At 41.7% G+C, this 23974-nt stretch overlaps 1 protein-coding gene across 2 annotated transcripts; it reads right to left on the reverse strand.

The window, feature by feature from the left end:
• Positions 1 to 2864: 2864 nt before the first annotated feature.
• DGCR8 (DGCR8 microprocessor complex subunit) lies at positions 2865 to 22613 on the reverse strand. Of its 2 annotated transcripts, XM_054172941.1 has the most exons (14): positions 22479 to 22613; positions 16657 to 17655; positions 16043 to 16205; positions 14543 to 14685; positions 13548 to 13830; positions 9305 to 9502; positions 7873 to 7974; positions 7201 to 7299; positions 6860 to 6942; positions 5625 to 5725; positions 5107 to 5213; positions 4770 to 4897; positions 4233 to 4346; positions 2865 to 3906 (listed from the first exon to the last, which is right to left on the reverse strand). In XM_054172941.1, exons 2-14 carry the CDS (start codon positions 17377 to 17379, stop codon positions 3823 to 3825), a joined length of 2328 nt encoding a protein of 775 aa, XP_054028916.1. In that variant the 5' UTR covers positions 17380 to 17655; positions 22479 to 22613; the 3' UTR covers positions 2865 to 3822. The 2 variants fall into 2 exon arrangements, with proteins under 2 accessions (XP_054028916.1, XP_054028917.1); XM_054172942.1 differs by lacking the exon at positions 2865 to 3906 and having other exon boundaries at positions 4808 to 4897.
• Between the last annotated feature and the right edge of the window lie 1361 nt (positions 22614 to 23974).

Below are 23974 nucleotides of genomic sequence, written 5' to 3' on the forward strand. Positions count from 1 at the left end.
GGAATTAAGAGTATCCCTACCCTCATCCAGGAAGAAGAGCTCTTTTTTCCTAAATGTGCTTAAGCTATCATGGTACTGATCACACCAGAGCATTTTATAATATCAAACTTTATTGCTCAAAACTAATTATCTGAAAAATACACATGTAGTACTCAAAGACCAAACACATAGGATTATATGATTGTGCAGAAATAAAAAAAGCAAGCAGAGGCTCAGTGAAAATGAGGCTTTATAGTTGTACCAATTGAGCACTGGCATCAAGCAACTGCACCCAGCACAACTCAAACAGCAACCACTGTTACCTACTTGGGCAATAAGAATGAATTTTGCTGTGTTGGGTTTTTCTCCCACTTTCTCAGATACACATCAGAATACTGCAGCTGATCATTTTATTTGGTTAACAACAGCATGGCTTCTTGCACTTCACATTTCTCCCCGTGGAATGGTAGGAGGCTGTCACTTCCTGAATTTTACTCCAGAACCAAAGTACAGTCTAGAGATAATAATGATGCTCGCAAATACTTGGATGTTACAAATATATTCAGATAAAGCCTAACAGCATCACAGGAAAGTGGAAGTTTACATACAACAGTTACATTTATGCATAATAGTCTTTCCAAACTTCCAAGTACCCAACTACTTCATGGGTTTGGTTGAATAAATAGGTAAGAAAAAGCCATCTGGCTGGTGTTTAAATAGGTAGCATCTGACTATTTCATTGGAAGTCACAGTTAAGTTTTCCATCAGTACCATGAAGATTTGAATGCATACTAATGTAATCCTTAAAGTCAATATACCACACTTCTGGTGAGAAGCACATAATATGCAAAGCAAAAACTGTCTAATTCCCACAGGATGGAACAGTTCTTAAAAATACACTCCATCCTTATAAAAATACCCATCCTCCTCTGGCTATAGAAGGGATAAATAACAAATACCAGTGACAAAAGCAGCAGTTGGTTTATGCATTCATACAATCAAGATCTAAACCTTTACAGCCGATTACCTAGAGAACACACAAGAGTTACAAGACAAGTTTAGGATACATCCTGAATCACACCGTTAAGTGTTCATGCAGAAGCTGAAGTTAATGCAATGAACTATCCTCTATCACAGCAGCTCGTGCTTATGTGCAAATGCAAGACTGTTACACTCCAAACAATAGTAAACATTAAAACACAAGAATACTTCACAATGACATAAACAGTAGTTAAGTTGTTTGTTCCAGCAGTTATTGCGCTATTTCCTGGACATCTCTCCAGTTAAAGGCTGCAGCAAGGTCTAATACCATCTTTTTTATTTGTTTTTGTTTAGAATGCATAATATACGTTCTAGGCTTTGGTTCACAATGAAATCTCTGGATGTTTGAGTTAAGGGCAATGGTCACCTTGTGATTCTGATCGTGGCAGACTGAGGTAATACAGCAATCCTCTCAAAAAGAAAGAAAACAAATTTGTAAGCGAGGCATCTATGGATCTTCTGCAGGTGACCTGCAAATGCATTGACATTCTGATTTCAGAAAAATAGAAAGATCTGCAAGGGTGATTTGTCTTTTATAGTGCCATCCAAGTACAGATTCTTCTCCTGAAAACACGTAAGCTGAAGTAAAAACCTACCTAAGAGAGTAATACATGTAGGCATAGAAGAGATAAGCCCTGTCTTTATCAAAAGAAAATAAAACTGAACAAAAAAGAAACAACAAAAAGAGAGACAAACAGTGATCACTGCTTGTCACTACTGCACCAATATTACATAACCTGCAAGAGATGGAGATTTATTAAAGCCATACCAAAAAAAAAACAAACCAGCAGAGGCAGTGTTTCTGTTTTCTTAGATAGGCCACTTCTTTAAGCAATAGATTATGTCTACTTTTCCAACTACCCGTATCCTGGTATAGCAGAATTACAACTCAGGGAACTGAAAAGCTAAATACAATAACATTTAAAAACCATAAACGGGTGAATTCCTGCTTGCAGAGACCTCTCCACATATCACTCAAACACGGAATCAGGCAAGACTCCTCCTGTTTCACCTCAAATATTGTATGTGTGGTAGAGAGCATTAGTTTGAGATAGAACTGAAATGTACCTATTTCCAAAGGAATGGGTGAGCTTAAAAAGAGCTCTTACAATACTGATGCCAATATTGTTAAAATCCAGTAGGCACTAAATTCATTATACTGCAGCACTCTGTGTAAAACATGGTAAAAACAAAACATAATAACCACCAAAACCCCAAACCAAAAATCCCTCAAAGCCCCGAAGTACCAGAAGCTGCAGCAATGACATGAACTGGCTGTGTCAACAACAGCAGAACAACTCCAGGACAATCATCGAAGCACTACCACCAAGCTTGGTGATCAGTCTCTTTAAGAGCAAAGCAAAGAACCCCCAGAATGGTTCTAAGTGAAGACTTACTGCAGTTGCCCAGCAAAGCACTCCATATGAGGAACAAAACCACTACGCAGTGCTTTTGCTACAGCAAAAAACTATCTCTTCTGTGCTTAAGTTTCATAAAGCCTCAATGACATAGTGAGTGCTGTCTGTTTGCTAGGATTGCATTTCAAAGTAGTTGCATATTTGTGATTTCTCAGTATAACCTGTTATGGTCTCACTCTACTCATTACTCTATGTCATAATATTCCAAATCTACATTCTAATTCTCATTGCAGAAGTTACACTTCATAAAACTCTAAAAATGTAATTAAAAAAGTAAAAAAAACCCCAAACACAACAAAACAGCTTCATTAAAAAAACCCTAATTTGCTGCAGTTATTTCATATTTCTTAGGGTTGTTATGTTTAGTCTGTTCTTTTATGGAGCAAATTAAGACTTAACTGATCAGATGTATTCTGACTTCAAAGAAAAAATAAGAAAGAAGAAAATTGTTTTATTGCTGGGAAAAGGGAATGGAAGGTCTTCAAAAACACATCATTGGCAAAATATTTTCAGTCTGTCAACCATCATCAGCTGCATTTTGGCTCCGAGCTTTGAAAACAGCCTTTCCAATTACAGTTTTTTACTGTCATCAAATATATAGGGTCCTATTTGCCTCTCTCAACCCACCTGTAAAGTGACCTAGGCTCTTTTCAGTTAAAATAAACCCCAGTAATTTTAGCTATCCAGCCTGTTGCTCTTAACACTACCAGGTATACTTGTTCTTTTCAAGTAAGAAAAAAAATCCACATACTGTGATTTTGAGTAACTAAGCCTGGCAGGAGACAAAACAAACAAACCAAAAAGAAACGGCATTACTGGCCTAATCCTATGACATGAAAAAAACATTGCTCATCACTTTCATGTGTTTGTCAAAGTGTCCTATCAGTGCATATTATTATGTGCTGAAATGCGACAAAACTGTTCACAAAAATAGTTGCAGGCATGTTCATACAAGAGGACGTCCATAGATTTCTTAGATATATACATAGATTTGAGTGTGTGTATAGAGAGAATATCAGCTGCAACCTGTACATAGGTATTTTGAATTTCATCCTTAGAACATACCCATTTCAAACTAAAATGGATAGCTTTCCAGACAAAAAAAGAAAGTGCTTGATTTTATCCTGTGTGAACATGCCTGTCCTCTGTGCATTTTGCCCCAGGAGAGATCTTTATGATCGATCCTTTCAATGTACATATCTTAGAGGTATTAAAAAAAAAAAAAAAGTAATATTGCCCTGATGATGCAAAAAGAACAATGCATAAACTGAAGCAGCTTGGATTTGAAAAGTTATCTTGCATTCTGCAGCAAACAATGTTTAAGTATTGTTGAAGATCTAGTTCCTCCGTTTGTGTTATTGCTCCCCACTCGCAGACTTTCTGCTTACACATCAACAGTGCAGAGAGGCTCACTGCCAGGTTGAGCTGATTCCACGATCGTCATCTTGGGTTTCTTTCGTGTTTCCTCCTACAAGGGTAGGAAACAAACCACAGTCATAAGAATATGTTAATAAAACATGGTTATTACCATTTGTAGCTGGTTTAGCCAAACTTGTGCCAATCCATGTGAAAGGCTCTTTTGTTCTCATGCTAAAAATAACTTCAAGGAGGTAGGCAAAATGAAGTTACACAGCAGAGAATGGAAACCCTGAAAAGTAGCCCCACTCTGAAAATCAAGTTCTGAACAGCTCTTTTTACACAAGGCACCATATAAAACAGGCAAAAATTTGGATGCTTTTAAGTGGGACCCATGGCCTTCTTCCCGTTTGTAAACCCAAGAGACCATCTACTCACTCTTTCCTGTGCCAGCTTCTTCATTTCTTCCTGTAACTTGTTGAGGATGTGCAGATTTGGCTTGTTCTTTTTGGCATACTGCTGAAGTTCTATCACACTTTTATCAGAGGTTTCCTATTCAACAGAGCAATGAACAACAACAGGTAAGATTGTTTGATGGAAGTAAGACATTAAGATATGTAGATCAGAAGTTTAACCTGTGATCACTGTACTGCCTTAACTAGTAACACCTATTTCCACGAGTTAAATATTAAATAGGTTACAGGATTTTGCCCTGGAAGGTATAACATGAACACAGTTATTAGGGTCAGTGGAAGCACTCATCTCATGTTCTGGCAACAGTGAGGTCTGAGAATCAACTCAGAAGAGCTGAGAGCTGCTCAAACACACACAGCCTTTTCTGTGATAGGGAGCACCACCACTATGCCAATAGATACCATTAAAGCTTTGCTGTACTAAATTTAAAGCCCCAGAAAAACACAAACCCCCAAAATACAAATCACAAAGTAGGTAACAACCAAACAAAGTCATGTTCACCTGTTTAACCATCTTGCTACTCTCTCTACCATACATACGCAAAAGAGAGCCCCAGTTTTTCACATGTGGATGCAGCAGCTGGAGGATTTTCTGAGAAGCTAATTGTTTCCCCACTCTTTTATTTTTGCCTGTAAAAACAAACATGAAAATGTGTCAGTGCTGGCACACTGCCTAATTCAGTGAACACCAAGATTTACTTGTATTATGCAAGAGTGAGATACAGAAGAGCAGAATAAGCAGGTAACAAACTAGGGCTTAAAAAGCACCAACAGAGTGGATAAAAAAAGGGTAAGAGGGAGAAGATACTACTAGAGGTCACAGTAAGTAGTGTACTTACACCAGCCTCGCACCGTGTGCTTGCCACAAGTCATGACATACTCGCTCTTCTGATTTTTACCAGGAATCACTTCAAACTTGATGGATGTATCACCCATTCCATGGTTTCTTAAGCACAAACAAAATCAATACCACACACTAAGTAAGATTACAAACAACTGAAGTGGTTGCAGCTATCTCTGACAGTCATTGCAATGGAAATCAGACACAGCAATAATAGATTTGAGAGACACAAATGAATACAAAACTCTTTTGTAGATCAGTAACTTGAAAGGCACGCCGGTGCAAACAAAACCCAGCAGGCAAGAGGCATAGACAGCAAACATGAATTAAAGGAAGATACAGCATTAACCAGCCCAGTCCACACCATGTCTCTTAAAGCAACAGTGACCTCACTAAGCTCAGCCAGCCCACAAACACCCAAGTAGCAGACAAACACCGAGGCTACTGGCAACCACGCAAACATCCTGCCCTGAACATCTGTGCCCAACAGAATTTGCTCCTTATCTGCAGCCTTACCTTTTAAGGCACTCATGGAGAATTTGATATGGAGACAAGAGTCCAGCTTTACTGGTGAGTTCATATACCCGTGAGTCCTCAATACTGATATGGTTAAAATACTACAAAGGAAGTGGAAAGGGTTATCAAGGTTGGACCTTAAATGTTACCTGTAACCCTCATCTCTCCTCTGCAACCCTAAATAAATTCTGTCACCCTATGCTTGATACTTAAAATAGTATTTTGAAAGCCACAGTGCAAATATTTACCAACATCATAAAACCTGCCACAGCACATCACAGATTTGTGGACAGAAATTTAATTATTTTAATTCCAGTTTTACACTTCACAAGTTAGAAAAAAAACAAACAGTCTTTACCATTCACTCTCCCTGAGAGCAAGGCTATTTAACTAATCACAAAACTCTACTGGGCAAAATGCTGTTGTTTAATAGAAGAAAACACAACAGCTATCAAATGTTTTGTATTTTATTTTAAAACAGTGTGTGTGGGGGGAATTGTCTGCATTTTCTTAATGACCGTTTCATACGATGCAAGGGCAGAAGATATGGTGTTCAGTGCAAGTCAACTACAAAGAACTCATTCTGTACATTAGACTTTTTGAAATGAAAACTTAATTTTCAGGCTTTTATGATCAATTTTTGATACTCCTTCCTGATGGTCTGTTACACGCAGAATTGAAAGTGAAAGTAAAACGGAAGCAGCAGCCATCTGAACATTTCCCGTGTCTGTAAATACAGCACTTGCTCTCCACTTAAACTTTTCCTTTGATATTCTCAATTTTCACTGTTTCAAGTCTGAAATTTGATCTGCCTGATCTGCCACTAAGTAGCTTTCATAACTAAGTAAAAAACGTTTCAGAACCCTGGACACTTTTAGTTCTTAATTGGATCAGAGAGTCAGACAGCATCTAGCTCTGAGCTTTCCAAGGCATCAGGCCAGAGCACTCTGGAAGCCAGGACAGCACAGGCAGCCTAGTATCATGGAACATTTCAGATCTGCAGTATGTGACCTGGCATTTCAATAAGTTCTCTGCAGCACAGTAAGTTTTCTGACCAATTCCAATAGAAGAAGGGGGTGACAGGGGAAAGGATCTTCCTGTAAATGAAGAATTTCACATTTCCATCTGACTGAGAAAAGAGCATTACAAATTGTAGTAATTACTTCTGACACTGAACATGTGAAGTTTTTAAAATGGACTCCAATAATGACAGACAGATAGCAAGAGTTCAGTACCTCAAGTTCCTCACTGTCTTTGGGCTTCTCCTCAGAGGTCTGTTTAACAAAGTCGGGAATAAGGATTTCCAGTGTAGCTCGAGCTGCAGAAAACATTTAAACACCTTGGTTACATTTATTTTAGGCAGTGATTGTAAAGGAGGACAATGAAGCACTCTTTAAGCAAGCCTCAGTCTCACCTAGAAACATCCACTCACATTAGAAAACAGCCTCACAGATGTCAGAAAAGTTTCTCCAGCAGCAGATTCCTAGTTACTACTGCAAACAAGTCATCTTCAGAGCAGAAATTAAATCAGATAAACAATTCAGCAGTTGGTATTAAGAAAGAACAAAAATATTACCAGCTTTATTCTTGGCAAGCTTTTTGCTGCTGGCAGTTCCTGCCCCATAAGTTACTCCATCAATAATCACTGAGGCTCCAAAAGGTTCACTTGGGTTCTCTGGAAATGGAAGAGGAATGTAAAAGCAAGCTGTTAATGCAGCTTTAGAGAGGGTCCATGTGTGTCTGCACAGAACTTTTGATTCTCAACAGCCTCCTAATTGATGGCCTTCACACTTCTCATCAGAAACTATTTTGGTTTAGTATTTAACTTTGGTTTTTTTAAAACCAGGATCCCGATTGTTCACTAAAGCAATGTGCCTCTTACAATAACATTTTCTGGAAAATCAAATAAATATTAATTGTGCCCAGTCAACAAAGCTGTAATTGCCCATGCTTCACCAAGACATACTTTTAGATGGAAGTTGCTCAAATCCATTGTCATTTACCCACAGCTTTCCAAGTAAAATCCCACCCCTTTTAAACACAGATTTAAATACAACACTGCTCTCCACCCTCAAAAGCCATTTTTAAGATGCAGAAAACACTTCCTAGCTAGAATTGGACTCACAATAGACTTCCAAGATATTTCCTAGGAAAACAAGTCCATTGTTTGTGGGGTTTTTAGATATCCAAGCATGAGATGAGCCCCTCAAAGCAATATCTGATGGATTAAAAAACTTCACAGACTTACCACATTCAAAGAAATTGTAAACAGGGCGAACCTTTAGGACTCGTTGCATATATTCATGCAGTATGCAAACTTCAGATTTCCCATTGGGATTAATGACAAATTCTGCAAAAGACGACAAGAGGCGAAGACAGCTAAGTAGTTCTGGGCTTTAAAAGGCAATTTGTACCACAAATAAATACATAAATAAATTACAAGCTCTGCAGGATCAGTGCCTGCTCAAGTGGCATGCAATGCTATTAGATCAGATGTGTGTAATTATGACCTCAAAATTCATTTTCTAGGGAAAAAACTATTGAGGAGCAAATGTGAGAAATTTCCATCATCAACTGGAAGTGCACCACTTGTGAGCTAAGTCCAATATTCTGTGTTCAATGTTTGCAGTTTCATGGCCTCTGCACCTCTTCACAGCATTTTTGGCAGCTAACATCCATTAGAAATCCTTTAATTTGCTTCCCTTCTAACAACAGGCATGTAGACTTGAAACACACAAACCAGATTCATTGGGGTTTTTTAACCCCCTGTATGAAATCCTATTTAGCAAGGCACAGAGCATGTCACTACCCCCTCCGTGAATGTCCTCTTTAGATCTGAAAGGTTCTTTTTTTCCCCTGCTCCTACAGTAGTATTGTCAGTCAAGAGCACAAATCCTGCCTCAGGGAGCACTACAGGGAAAAAAAGTTCTAATTTAGATAAAGTGCAATTAAGCTTTTAATTTGGATAATTTCAATGTGGCTTTACACCCAGAATTTAAGATAAAGTGTATTAACTAAAAATTCAACTGCTCCTCCCTGTGATAGGGAATAGCCAACACAACTCAAAAGCTTCAATTCTGCTTAAGAGAAAAATCCCAGAAACATGACAAAGTACAAAACATAACAAGAGGCACATCTAAGGTCTATGGCCATTTCAAATATGAGACTGCAGTTACACAGACTGTTATAGCTACAGAGCCAACACAGGTAAGAGCTAATCCCCCCCCCAGTTTTCCATCAGATGTGATGACCACTGAGGACACCACAGCACACACTGTTATTTCATAACTGTATCCATCAAAATGCTTTAATTTGCATTTTTATTTGTAGGGTTTAGTCTGGATCACTCCTGGCATTTTGTAAGCAGTCCCTAATTTGTGAGTGATTAGAACCGATACAGAACTGAGAAGGCAGCAACTTTCGGTGACCGGGCCGGAGGAGTTTCAGTGCAACCACAGCAACAAGTAGCTGAAGGTAGCAGCAACCAGTTACCACAACTGCAACCTTGAACAAAAGTCTTTTCATTGAGGAATTACCATTTTGAAATATTATGATGGGTGCAAGAGCAGAATTCCAGAACAAGAGAACAGTGGACTTCTACCGGAACTTCGATTCAGTCAAGCTTCGAGCTGTAATCAGTCTTGGGACAGAGTACTTGAACTACAGGTAGAAAAACTAACCTTTCTTTGTAGGTGCATCTTGCACAGACAATGTAATGAGTTTCTGGTTGGCAGGCAGGATGGGCCGCTCGGACTCTGCCTGCTTGCGCTTCATTTCACGATTGAATTGCCGCCTCTCAGCCCAGGTGCGGAATTTCTTGACAGTAACTTGCTCAAAGTCAAAACGCTTCTCAAGGTAGCGCCTAAAATCTTCCAGATCTAAGAAATGTAAGCAAGTTAATCTCTCCACCACTGAGCAAGCATTAACTTCATTTCCACTGTTTTAAACATCAGTGTATTTTTTTTGTATCTACACCAGCAGCAGAAGTAACACACTCAGAGCAAAGATGCTGTTTCACACTAACTGAACTAAAGACAAGTTTGCCTTTTACTGGGTCAAACATAAAACATTTGTGCTAAGTGGAAAACAAAACCAACCAACCAAAAAAGAACATTTTACTCCATCACTTGGCAGGACTCATTGACAGGGCTTTAACTAGATCTGAAGAGGGAAGAAGCTGAAACCAGTCTGCCCAGACAGGAGTCTGAGGGTTGTAAGCTGGAGTCAGGGGTGAAACCAGCAGCCCAGCTGAAGTGCCTGTACACTAATGCACACAGTTTGGGTAACAAACAAGAGGAGCTGGAAGCCTTGTTACAGCAGGAAAGTTATGATGTAGTTGCCATCACAGAAACGTGGTGGGATGACTCACAGGACTGGAGCACTGCAATTGATGGCTACAGGCTCTTCAGGAGAGACAGGTGAGGGAGAAGGAGTGTAGAGGTAGCGCTGTACATCAGGGAGGCTCTAGACGCCACAGAACTAGAGATTAAGGATGATCAAGTTGAGTGCCTGTGGGTGAGAACTAGAGGGAAGGCCAACAAGGCTGACATCCTGGTTGGAGTCCATTATAGACCACCCAACCAGGATGAAGAGGTTGATGAATTATTTTGTAGGCAGCTAGAGGCTATCTCAAGATCACCAGACCTTGTTCTTATGGGCAATTATAACCTGCCTGATATATGCTGGGAACTTAACACAGCAGACAGGAGGCAGTCTAGAAGGTTCTTAAGAGTGTATGGAGGATAGCTTCTTATCCCAGCTGCTGTGTGAGCTTACCAGGGGTAAGGCTTTGCTCGATGATCTTTCTACAAACAGAGAAGGGCTGGTGGGAGATGTGGTGGTTGGAGGCTGGCTGGGGTCCAGTGACCATGAAATAATTGAGTTTTCAATTTGCAGTCAAGCTAAGAGGGGCAGCAACAAAACCTCCACTCTGGACTTCCGGAGGGCGGACTTCAGATTACTTAAGGAACTAACTCAGAAGGTACCTTGGGAAACAGCCCTTAAAAACAAAGGGGTCCAGGAGGGCTGGACCCACTTCAAGAAAGAATTCTTGAAGGTGCAGGACCAGACTGTGCCAATGTGCCAGAAGATGAGCCCCAGGGTAGACAGACAGCCTGGATGGGCAAGAAGCTTCTGAACGAATTAAGGGGAAAAGAAGAGGGTGTACCATCTTTGAAAGAAAGGAGAGGTAACCCATGAAATGTTTAAGGATGTTGCTAGGTCATGTAGGAAAAACATTAGGGAGGCAGAAGCCAATTTAGAGCTTAGACTGGCCACTGCTGTGAAGGACAACAAAAAATCCTTTTACAAATATATTAATGGCAAAAGGAAGGGCAAGGACAGCCTCCACTCCTTAGTGGACATGGAGGGGAATATTTTAACTAAAGATGAGGAAAAGGCAGAGGTACTTAACACCTTCTTTGCCTCAATTTTTAATAGCAAGATAGGTTGTCTTCCAGACAGCTGGCCGCCTGAGCTGGCAGATGGAGTCAGGGAGCAGTATAGCTCCCCTGTAACCCAGGAGGAAGCAGTTAAGAGACATACTCAGCCACTTGGATCCCCACAAGTCCATGGGACTGGATGGGATCCATCCCAGGGTGCTGAGAGAGCTGGCAGATGAGCTGGCCAAGCTGCCCCCCATCATTTTTCAACAGTCCTGGCTCACTGGAAAGGTCCCAGATGACTGGAAGCTGGCCAACATGATACCCATCCACAAGAAGGTCAAGAACAAGGAGCCAGGGAATTACAGGCCTGTCAGCCTGACCTCAGTGCCAGGAAAGGTTATGGAACAGGTCAACTTGAGTGCAATCACACAGCACTTACAGGATGGCCAAGGGATGAGGCCGAGCCAGGATGGACTTAGGAAGGCCAGGCTCTGCCTCACCAACCTGATCTCCTATGATCAGGAGACCTGCCTGGTGGATGTGGGGCAGGCTGTGGCTGTAGTCTACCTGGACTTCAGCAAGGCCTTTGACACCGTCCCCCACAGCAAACTCCTGGCCAAACAGTCAGCCCATGGCTTGGACAGCAGCACTCTGTGCTGGGTTAGGAACTGGCTGGAGGGCTGAGCCCAGAGCGGTGGTGAATGGTGCCACATCCAGCTGGCAGCCAGTCACTAGAGGTGTCCCCCAGAGATCAGTGTTGGGCCCCATCCAGTTTAGTATCTTTACTCATGATGTGGACAAGGGGATTGAGTCCATCATCAGTGAATTTGCAGATGACACCAAGCTGGGGGCAGGTATTGATCTGTTAGAGGGTAGGAGAGCTCTGCAGAGGGACTTTGACAGGCTGGACAGATGGGCAGAGTCCAAGGGCATGAGATTGAACACATCTAAGTGCCAGGTTCCACACATTGGCCACAACAACCCCATGCAGTGCTACAGACTGGGGTCAGAATGTCTGGAAAGCAGCCAGGCAGAAAGGGACCTGGGGGTACTGGTTGATAGTAGGCTGAACATGAGCCAGAAGCATGCCCAGGTGGCCAAAAAGGCCAATGGCATCCTGGCCTGTATCAGGAACAGTGTGGCCAGCAGGAGCAGAGAAGACATTTTGCCCCTGTACTCAGCCCTGGTTAGGCCACACCTTGAGTCCTGTGTCCAGTTGTGGGCTCCTCAATTTAGGAAAGATGTTAAGTGGCTAGAACATGTCCAGAGAAGGGCAACAAAGCTGGTGAGGGGTTTGGAGCACAAGCCCTATGAGGAGAGGCTGAGGGAGCTGGGGTTGCTTAGCCTGGAGGAGGCTCAGGGGGGACGTTATTGCTGTCTACAACTACCTGAAGGGAGGTTGTAGCCAGGTGGGGGATTGGTCTCTTCTCCTAGGCAACCTGTGACAGAACAAGGGGACAGAGTCTCAAGCTGCACCAGGGGAGGGTTAAGCTGGATGTTAGGAAGAAATTTTTCACAGAAAGAGAGACTGGCCATTGGAATGGGCTGCCCAGGGAGGTGGAGGAGTCACCTTTGCTGGAAGTTTTTAAAGAGACTGGATGAGGCACTTAGTGCCATGATTTAGTTGATGAGATGGTGTTAGGTGATAGGTTGGACTCAATGATCTCAAAAGTCTTTTCCAACCTGGTTAATTCTGTAAGATTTTACTAAGCCCTAACCACCTTTGGACAAGTTGCAAGAGTTTGGGCTCTTCAGCCTGGACAAGAGAAGGCTCCAGGAGAACAAACAGAATCCTTCCAGTATCTGAAGGGGGTCTACAAGAAAGTCTGGAAAAGACATTTTACAAGGTCTTTTAATGATAGGACAAGGGGCAATGGATTCAAGCTTGAGGAGGACAGATTTAGACTGAATATTAGGAAAAAATTCTTTACGGTGAGGGTGGTGAGGTACTAGAGCAGGTTGCCCAGGAAGACTATGGATTCTCCCTCCCTGGAGGTGTTCAAGGTCAGGTTGGATGAGGCCTTGAGCAACCTGGTCTAGAGGGAAGTCTCCCTGCCCATGGCAGGGAGTTTGAAACTGGATGATCTTCAAGGTCCCTTCTAACCTAACCCATTCCAAGAATCTATTAATCTGTGAAATTAGATGCTATTTGTGGATCCATGAGCAACCTGGTTTTAGTCTGCAGCATAAGGAGGCTGCATAAAAAAGCCTGAAGAAATCATGCAAACACTTGACAACAGCAACTCATCCGTACACACTAACATCACTGATTCTTAAATTGAGATCAAGGCTATAGGACAAACTTCAAACACATTCATGTTTTGTCTGAAACCTTTGCACAAGGACTCTCTTCCTGTTAAAATCAAAACTGATGTTTAATACAGGATCTGTTTCTCCTCAAAGACTGTGCAGAAAGCCAATGGACCACTTGATTTCAGGCAAGATAACATTCAGTTGCCCAGTCTGGAATAAAGCATGTGTATCCCAAATGCCACTACCCCAACTCCAGCCAAGAAAAGACTCCATTTTCCATACATACCTACGGATTCATCTTTACATACTTCAACTTTGGCCTTAACTTGTCCTAAGGCTCCTTGTGCTGCATCTCCCCCTGATGGGTCTTTGTCATCTAAAGGCCCAGAATCAGCAGCAGTAGAATCTGGTTCTTCTGCCTGGCAGTCCAGTTCTGAAGATTTATCTAAGTGCTTTACAGGTGATACTTCCCCATTTGGGGTGATGTCATTATTTTGTTCCCTTTCATCATTTTCCTTCATTTTTTTGTAATGCAAGCAGGGAATGCTACTAAGGGGAGGATCATGTTTCTGCAAATATAACAAAATACAAAAGGTGTCAGTACCTTCAGGTCACCAAAAGCCAAGCATAAAAACAAATGCATCAGCAAGATGGAAGTTACTTTTACTCAGTCTCAGCTCAAGCTTCTATGAGGTCAAGGGCCAAGTACACCCACTCCTGTGGTATCCTGGCACTGTGTAACACTGACACTGAACTTCAAAGTGTTTGCTGGTTCAGATCCAAACTATTTTCTGTTCAGTTACATGCAAACCCTACATGCTTTCATTAAAAAATCCATTCAGGTCTCTTGGGGTTTAAACCCACAACATTAAGCCAAATTTCTGCAGATTCCTTGGGTTCCTGAACATCACATGCTTACCTCTGTAAATAGGAACCATAAGCCACAGCTTGGGCTAGTTTATAGCTACAAATAAATGATCAAAATATACTTTTCCAGTGGAACAAACCCAGCATTTTTTAGCCATATTCTAGAACAAGAGAAACACCAAACGAGACCACCTCACTCACTTCCAGCTGCCCACAATCATTGCAAAAATGAGAAAACAAAATACTGTAAGAAAACTGGTATCATATTTTCAGAATCAGAGGAGTTTCTTTGTCAAGGATCTTAACTGTAACACTGGAAAGAAGCCTGCCAAAACAGAAAACCAGTCAACTGTTTACAGAAATGTATCCAATTTTTAATTCTCGGTAAGTATTGAAATAACTGACAGCTCTCACCCTTATGCTTCCTGTTCCCAAGAAATAAGGTCTAGACCAGGTAACAACTCTAGATTCTCTATGCAGATACACAGGAATGCCTGAGTTATGGAATGTCATGATCCATCCATCTGGCAAAGGTTCTGTAGGAGGGCGGCCACGACCTTTAAAGCAAAGAATGACTTTAAACTTGGATCAACTGCTTAGCATAGAAAAGGAATAAAGTTTTTATGGCTTTTTCTGTCTCAAAAGATAAAATGACACAAAAAAAAGTTTTGCAGGAAGATTGTTTTGCTTTAATAAAAATGTGTATGCTACTAATCCACAATAAAACCTGCTAAATTACAGATTCCATTATGTTTTCAACTGAGCAGCAACAGTAACACTAATTTTTATATAGACCTATTTGTTCACCAGTGAAATTTTCTCTTCTCTTTAGTCTTCTTCATGTATTGATATAATCACAAGCACCATTATATTATATGGAGGAGTCATACTGCCTTCTGAATCAAATGAGTTTTCCATTAAAAATGTTTGCACTTGACACTGAGGGACAAATTTACACTGAGACACCAGCAGACCCACACAGCCAGCAATGAGTTAGGTTGTAAAGCCAAGGCTTCCCTGACATATTTGTCAGCAAATGCACAATAAACCCCAGGATCAAGTGTACAAGGCTTTATATTTAAAATACTACTACTTCCAGAAAATAAGATCAAAATTAGATTACAATAAACCAATATGAAGAATCACACAGAAAAAGAAACGATATTGCAGTAAAATGCTTACACTCAACACAAGTTAATAATGCATGGTCTCACTCCTTTCTATTCCAGAAATCAAAAAATGGTCTCACTTTTTCCTACAGAGACCAGACTCAACTGGGAGCTTCCTGACATTCCTGTGTTAGTGGAAGATTTTCCAGAGAAAATTTTGCTTGGTTTCTTGTTTCAGAATAAGTTGAAAAATGCTCCCCTAGAACAGGATCCAAATTCTAATTCAGACTGTTTCCAGTTACGTTCTCCTAGATTGGTTCACATTCTCAGCTCTTCTTTAGTTGTAACATTTAGCCAATGAAATGGCTGTACAAGTCACTGACTTTTCTAATGATTATTTTTCAGCCTAGTACTACACAAATAAAGACTTCACACAGAGCAATTTCAACAACAGAAGCTGTAACTACAGTAGGAAGAAGCCCACAATGACCACAGTCTTCAGCTCTTTCACAGTACTGGAGACAAAACCCCACACTCACCTCCTCACCACTGAGGTAATACTTCATACAAATCCACACGCTAAAATGCATTTCTCATGACATACAAAAAGTGAAGATCAAAAGCACTCCCAAAAATCAGCTTCACCATTCAGGAACACAGAAATGTTATCTCCTATAGCAGGAAGCCTTCACACAACCGTTTCACAGGAACTGCTATCCTAAGCTCTGCTTGCTGACAGACACTTGTTCTACAGACATAAGACACACCCCCAAACATTGGAGATATTTAATAAATATTAACTTACTTTTAAGTACAGTTTTAATTTTGGTCATCATTGGCTGCACACTCGTTTCTCCATCAGACTGGTGATCACTTTCACCAGCATATTTCTCATTTTCTATTCTCCTTGTTTTGGGTGCTCGAAGACCCTCTTCCAGCAGAGCATCCACATCATTATCAAAGTCATCCTGAAAGAGACTTTATCAGACACTATCCTCCTGGGTCTACTAGCCTCCCTTTCCCCTTGCAAAGAAAAAGTGCACAATCTTGCTAGGTACTTCCATACAGAGAGAAACTAGAAATTTCCAACGATTGCAGTAAAAAGACTGAAAAATAAGAAAATAAGTTTTTGTAAGCAAGAACTGGTATTTTTTCCACAATGAAACGAGTTACAAGTGTCTAAGAAGCTATTTAAACATTGGGTTTAGACAAGATTATGGAAGCTGCCACACAACTCAGACATTTGACCAAATTAACTGACACAAGTTTTCAGCCAAATTTCAGTCTCTGGAGATTCTGCCTGACTCAAGTATTGCTCATTTCTAGAAGAGACTGTTTCACTGATTATCTTTGCAGCTTTTTTTTTCCTCCAGTCACTTGGAAACCCCTTGCCCACCAAAAACCTGTGGAGTTACTTACCTCATACGAGTAATTCAAAGTTTCTTCATCCACTTTATCTCTTTGAACGATTGCTTTAGATGTGAACCCTCCTCCTTCTTCATCTATTTCCATCAAATTGTCGGTAAAATCTTCTAGCTCATCCAGAACTGCATATTCCACTCGTTTTTCCTGATCAATATCGTTTTCATCATCCTTCTTATCATCATTTTCACCCCCTATCCCTACAGCTTTACCATTACTACCACCAAAAGGACAAACATGCAAATCCCCATTGACATTATTCATACCAAAATCTGTATCTGCCTTATAATCCTGCTCAACTCCAGTGTACAGAACTTTCCTATCTTTGCTTTTGCAGCTTTCCGTAAAGCTAACGCTAATCTTTACATCTTTAAGTAACTTAAGATCTGGGGTGAACTTTCGAACTGAAGGTGCATGACGAGCAGTTCTTGGGCTTTGGTCACTATTGTTAGGGTCTATTATAAGACGGCTTTTGTAGCAGGCAGATCCCTTTGTGAGAAGCTGTGTTCTGCAGATACTGTGCGTGTCCCCAGCAGGGGTATCTGACTGTCCATCACCACCAGAGCCAACGTCCATTACCTCTGCGTCACTGGACGTTTGCAGGGGAGGTGGTGGAGGCTGTTCGTTAGGCGGCAGAGGTGGGGGACAAGTATGATTCTCCACATTCATTTCTCTTGCAGGTTCTTTAGGGAGGGGTGGTACATTTTCATAGCTCTCCATTTTTTAAACTACTGTTTTAAGAAAAACAATCTTTAATAAATGCTTATAGCTATATTCCTAACATGCATAAGTCCATCAAGATTGGTTTATCATGCTCTATTCAATATGCAACACTGATGATTCAGTTAAGCTGACTACATTGTTCTTTTCATTAATGTAGACAGCTTTCAGAATCACTGTCTCAATTATTGGAAATCACAATGCATTCAGCTTAAATAGCTGAAGACTAAGACTGCATCTTCACTGGACAAGCAGGTCTCCCTTTCTTCTTTCAACCTACAAGGAGAAAAAGAAAAAAAAAAAAAAAAGATCTTTGTCACAGAAAATAAATGGAAATAGTTTCCCAGGCAAAAAGGAAGAGATGTCACTCCTTCCAGCATACATGTCAAGTAGAAGAGTGACATTTTTACAGTGAAAAATGAAGGGTATCTTCCTACTATTTTGAATGGGGCAACTTTTTTTTACTCTTGATCTGTACACCAGCAGGAAAACTTGCTGTCATATATTCACCTATATAAATTGTGGACTATCTCTTCCTGGTGAGCAGGCTGGGAATGAAGTATGGCATGTGCAGGAACCAGACTCATAAATGTGCATTTTGGGGGGATTATCCCATGATTTAAAATAACCTGGTGTTCAAGCCATACTTACCCACACAGCAGAAAGGACAATTATCTTACAGTTTAAGACAATCTGCAAAATCAGTAAGATTTCAACACCTATGGTCTTATGGGGGTTGCTTTGTTTTTCACATAGTGGGCTCTTTCTACTGTATCAATGATGGCTTCCTCAATTATATTTTTGTTATCTGTGGAGGACTATAAGCACTTAGGGAAAGAAAGTAGAATTTCTTACCTGCTCTTTTGGTTTCTCCAAGTCCCTCTATGTCATCCCAAACTGGGTTTAAATCTTCCTACCAGCTAAAAACAAAGCAGTATAACTCTGCCCAAGACAATTGGCTGAATCTGCTCTGTTCAAAGCATTTCCATGAAGTAGAAAGTATTCTAGGAAGACAAGCTTTGAGTCCTCAGTGTTGCTGCGTAACATTTGAAGGCAATAGAGCAGAAAGTCTGGGTTGTCATGAGGGACTTCAGAGAAGCCAAACAGTTCTCTAATGTATCTCTACACCAGTCCAGACAGAACAAACCAACAGCAATATCCACACACCAACTGGGGCAAGGCAGGAAGCTGGGACTTGGGAGTTATAATGAGGTCAGTTAAAATTCAACAGCAGACAGAAGCTACCTACCTGGAAGCTGAAAGAAAAGCAAAATATACAAACAACAAAGCAAACTCCTATTTTAGTGATCTGGCAATAAAGTTTTGCTGAAGCACTAATTCATATTTTTGGTTGGCTTTTATTTTGTTTGGGTCTGTGTTTTGGTTGGGTTTTTTTTTTTTCTTTTGTTTGCTTGTTTTGAATATACTCAAAATTGTGACACATTAAATATCCTGAGCTCATCATACACTGTAGAATTACTAAGGAAAATCCATTTTGATAAAACCTCTAAAATAATTCCATCTTCTCCGATACAAACGCATGACTTTACAGGATGAAAACCATCTCATCGACCAGTAAGATAAGCAGTTCTATACATTTCAACCTATCTGTCCACATTGAATTTTAAAGTTGTGATCAATTCCTCCTTCTTTCAAAAGTTTCTAAAATAGCTAATAAATTTCTAGAACTGTTCTGTATACATTTGTTCCTCATCTTCAGATTTAAAAGAAAAAAGTGAATGATAAACTCTCCACAATAAATCATTACTGTCTTCATTGTTAACTCTGAACAAAAGAATCAAAAGTCACAGTACAAGTTCAGTAACTTCTGAAAACTAAATGCCTAAGTCATCTAATTTTTCTACCTTCAAGTCTTCAGAATACTCTTTCAAAGACCAAAAAGAAGTAATTTACACAGAAATTAAATAGGGAAATTGACTGAATTCAGGAATACCAAGGAGCTACCTGGTCCAACTAGAAAGACTGACAAATTGTAATATGTGATTGTGGATGCACTCCCAATACACATGCTGCTCCTACATTAAGGAGTGTTTTAACACCACCAATGTCAAAACCAACTTCACCTGCCTTAGTTTGGTAGTTCCTTGGCACTACACCTCTGCTCTTTGCAGCAAAGATATCTTCTTGTTCTATTCATGCACGATTAACAAGGAAAATTTTGTTGTCTTTCCCATCTTGCTGGCCTTGAGACAATGAACAGCATACCAAATCACTATCATGGATTGTCTATTGCTCAGTACACGTACTGCGGCCAGAGAAAGTACCAGACCAAGATGAGTTTAAACTAGCATTTGCATTTCCAGCCATAAACCTGCCACTTCCCCAGGGTAAGGTAACAGCCTGGCCCCGCTGAAGTTACACAGTGGGCTACAATACCTTCCTATAAACTACAAAAAGCCAGGGAGCAACCGAGTAACAAGGTCCACCTCCCAACTACTTCCTTGCCAACTGATGTTACAATGTGCCCTTTATATCAGGGGTTGGAAAAAACGAACAAACCCAGGAAGGATTTTAACTTAGATATTTGAAACCAAAGACAAGGGATGAAGCCTATGAGGAAGAGTTAGATAAGCTTATGGACAGACCTTAGATCTAAGGCACTGAACCGCCACATATAAAAAACAGACTTAGCATACTAGGTTATTAGAATACAACATAGCCTGCTTATTGTCATCCTTAATTAATTTACCCTGAAAGAATAAATTTTATTCTCCAAAGCTCCACCAAATTCCATCAACGGTTTCTAGAAGGACTCCTTAAAAAGGCATACAACCCCACCAACAGCTGCAAAAGACAGCACAAAAGACTGCAGGAATTCTGGATGCACTGCAAAAAATAGGAACACACAGCTCAAGTTCTGCCTTTTCAAGACAGGAAAAAAAATAGATCAGAATCTTTAACTGTGTAACCAGTACTGCCCAACTCAGAGGAGCTCCTTCAGTGCTTTGTGCATCATCAGTCTTACAAGCAGGTCCAGTAAAGAACGTATTTTCTTTATGAATACCTGTGGCTGCAATCAGAAACAAGGAACAGCATACTACAGATGCTCTCTCCTAAAAATCACTTATAGAATGAAATTGGATTCCTTGTCAGGAACTGCTTACTTGACATTCAGGAGACCCCCAAGAGAACAGTGGCTCAGAGTAAACTTTCCTCGTTTGCTACCCAAAGTCCTCATGCTCCAGCTTCAAATAGCAACTCTACAGAGTAGAGTCTGAGTCACTGGTTATGCTGAAAGATCCTAAAGTTAAGATAATACTATTTATTACCAACTGCTAAAAAGCCCCCAAACCCAACAAGCCAGTCCATTTTCTTTAAACCAAAACAGGAGGTCTCACAAGAAAAACATTATGTAAGTTAACTAATACATACAGGAACCCTTTTGTCTCCCCATCACCAGCTTTGGAATAGAAAGATTCTGAAGGAAACAACCAATTTCTGTAAGTCATCAAGGTAGTTTAAGAAAACGCAGTCAAGGCCCAACCACGACATTATCAGTGACAAATACAGACAAGGCTACAGAACTTCTCTAGTGCATAACACTTCATCCCATTTCAGAACGGAGTACATAATTTGGCAAAGGCACCATCTTAAATGGCAAAGTAATTGCTGCTTTTATAGCTTGACCAGTTTTCTAGCAGGGTTTAGACGGTTTCAATTAATTGTGTAAAACAGGAAAACTTTTTTGTTGTTTTGGTTTTATCTGGGGTTTTGTTGTTGTGTTGTTTGGTTTTGGTTGTTTTGGGGTTTTCTTTTGCTTCGGGGTTGGTTTGGGTTTTTTATCTGCAAATCAGAGCCTACGAAGGAGGAAATATTCTTACTTTCATATTACAAATAGCTCCTCACTTCTAAAGAAAAACAACAGGCATAAGGAACCAACTCCCCTTCTTGGTCTCTAAAAAACTAAAACTGCCCAAAAGAACTAGCGACCTAACTCCTCATCCAGAGACTGGAAACAGGAACCCTTACGTTAAATCACCCAAACAAAAAGGAAAAAGAATACACTTACAAAAGAAGATCTAAAGACCTAATTCTAACATCTTGCAACTCGCAACCAAAGGGAATAAAGAAATTGACTAGGCTCATGCAGCAAAACCTCCATTCCCGTTTATGAGGCAGTGACGCCTGAATGTGAGGGAGCCCATCCTCTCAGCAGGTAAAGAGACTTTATAGATAAACCTGAATCCTAAAGAAATGAGGCACAAAAAAGAATTCCGTTTTGTAGATTAAGGGGGGAGGGAAGTGAACAATATGTTAGAGGAATAAACCTTGCACAAAACTTGAAGAGATAATTTAAAAGAAGACTATTGCAATTCACTATCAATAAGCACATGAAGAATCCCGAGAGCTACGGCATGACATACGGGCTTTATCTTCATCGTCCCAACGTACCAGAACTTAAGAAAGTGAGTGAGAGTCTGCACACACTCGGGGAATGGCTGCCTTCCCAGCTTCGCGCTTTCTTCGCCCCTCTATAAATGGATGTGTCCAGCGGAAACCCTCCCTCCCGCCATCCCTTCACCCTACATGCGTACTGTGAGGCATGATGCTGTGTAGAAACTTAATGCCAGAGTTGACACACTCCATCACCCCACTAACAGAGAGGTGTGAAGGATATAAAGACATGGCGTTTCTTTGCCTTCTTCTAGCCTGAATACAATTACACCACGGAAGCGAATAGGGTGAAGGTGGGGGGGCTAGGAGGGGGTGGTGTGCAGAAAAGGAAAAAACAACCCTCTAAAACAATCCCTGAACAAAACCAAACAGCAGCTCCAAGGGAAGGCCGCTGCAGACGGGGGCGGTTGGCGGGGAGAGGGAGGGAAGAGCCGCACGGCGACACCCGCCAGGGAAGGCAGCTCGAGCGACATTCGCCTCAGCCTCTCAAGGAAAGACTCCTCACAGCTCCCTACTCGCGGCGCCAGCCCGGGGGTAGGAGGCCGCACCACAGAGGCGGCGAGAAGCGCGGCGGACCCCGCGGCCTGCGGGGACGGAGGGGTTACAGCCTGCGCCGCGGCGATTGGGCCGCGCAGGTCCACTCGTGCATGCCCTGCCCGTCGCCCCACGAGGCCGACACCCACCTGAGCCATGCCCAGTGTCCTGCCGCTCCTCCGCGAGTGGAGGTCGAGAAGGAGGAGGGCAAGCTCGGCCGCTTCACGAAAACCATCCCCCACTCCGCGCCGCTGCCGCCATCTTTAAACGCCTGCTCCGAGCCACTCCAGTCCCCGCAGGCAGAACTCCGCGCTCAGCAAGCCAATTGCCTTCCCAGCCTCCTCTGTCACAGATTTGAAATCTCGGTGACTATTGGCAGACTCCCTGTCATGTTAACTTGCTTTGCCAATAGAAACGCGAAAGGCATACACCCGCACAGTAAGAGACCAATGAGAAGGAGGCGAGGGTGGGCCCGGGGCCCGGGCGGGCGCGGCCGAGCATGACGGGCGGAGGGCCGACTTCTTTGTGTGGTGCCCGCGGGAGCCGTCGCCGCGGGCGCCCAGCCCCGGGGCAGTCTCGAGCCGGTGTCAGCGCCGCTGCCATCATGTCGTCTCCAGGGAGGCTTCATCGGCGGCAAGGAGCAGTGCTAAAGGAGGTTGCTGAAGTGAGGCGGACCGGCAAGGCAGCCGCGGTGTGGCTGAGGGAGCGGCAACGCTACTTCCCCGGCGTACAGGGGCCCAGGTGCTGCCGAGCCCCTGGGGCGCGGCCTTTGGTTCCACCGCATCCGAAATACAGCCACCAAAGCTCCTTAGCTAGCTGCGGAGGTCTGCGTGCAGTATAGCACGTAGCGGTAAGGACTCCTTACCCCTACAGGGCAATGAAGACAATCGATAGCAGGTTCTTGCCTCACTCGTCTGTTGTAACGACGTGAGATTTGATAATCTCTAAGGCTGCCTGATTCTGAGCAGATGTCCTTTAGATGCCGTTTAAATTAGAAGTGGTGCAGCAGAAGCAAGGGTGGGTAGGAAGTTAATTACCTTTTATCACAGCTGATAGGACTGCTCAAGGCTTCTCCCCTGCACTAGCTAGCTAGAAAGCAAGTCTGGTGACTCGTTTGCATCCAGTTTATGTGACTCTGACTGAAGTATTGCACGCTTCAGAAAATAGCTTGCTTCCTTCCTTCCCCCACGCCTCGAATGTACATAAACAGCAACAATTCCTCTGGGGGCAGAAAAGACACAAACAGATTTTTGCCTAGACTCAGAAGAATTAAAAAGCTTTCAGTGCTTTGAAAGTGGAAAAATAACCAGTATGTTAGTTTTTCTATTGTACACCTGTTTTCAGAGAATCAGAATACTCTGACTTAAAGCAGCAATGCAACAGCTGATTTTTTGAGATGCCGACACTGCAATTCTAACATTTTAGAAACAGAACAATCCTGCAGCAAAACACCAAAATAATGTTAAAATTAAGGTTAAATTTTTATCACAGATAATTAAATCTGATCTGCTATGTCTGACAAGTTGCAAATTCAGCTGAAAATTTTGATCACCTGGACTGCTTAAGCATGCACAAAAATCTTGTCTTCCATCTAGACCATAGAATTAGACCTGTGCAGGTCTACCTGCATAGAGCGATCATGATT

Source organism: Dryobates pubescens, chromosome 25 (assembly GCF_014839835.1).
Source record: "Dryobates pubescens isolate bDryPub1 chromosome 25, bDryPub1.pri, whole genome shotgun sequence".
NCBI classification, from domain to species: Eukaryota; Metazoa; Chordata; class Aves; order Piciformes; family Picidae; genus Dryobates; species Dryobates pubescens.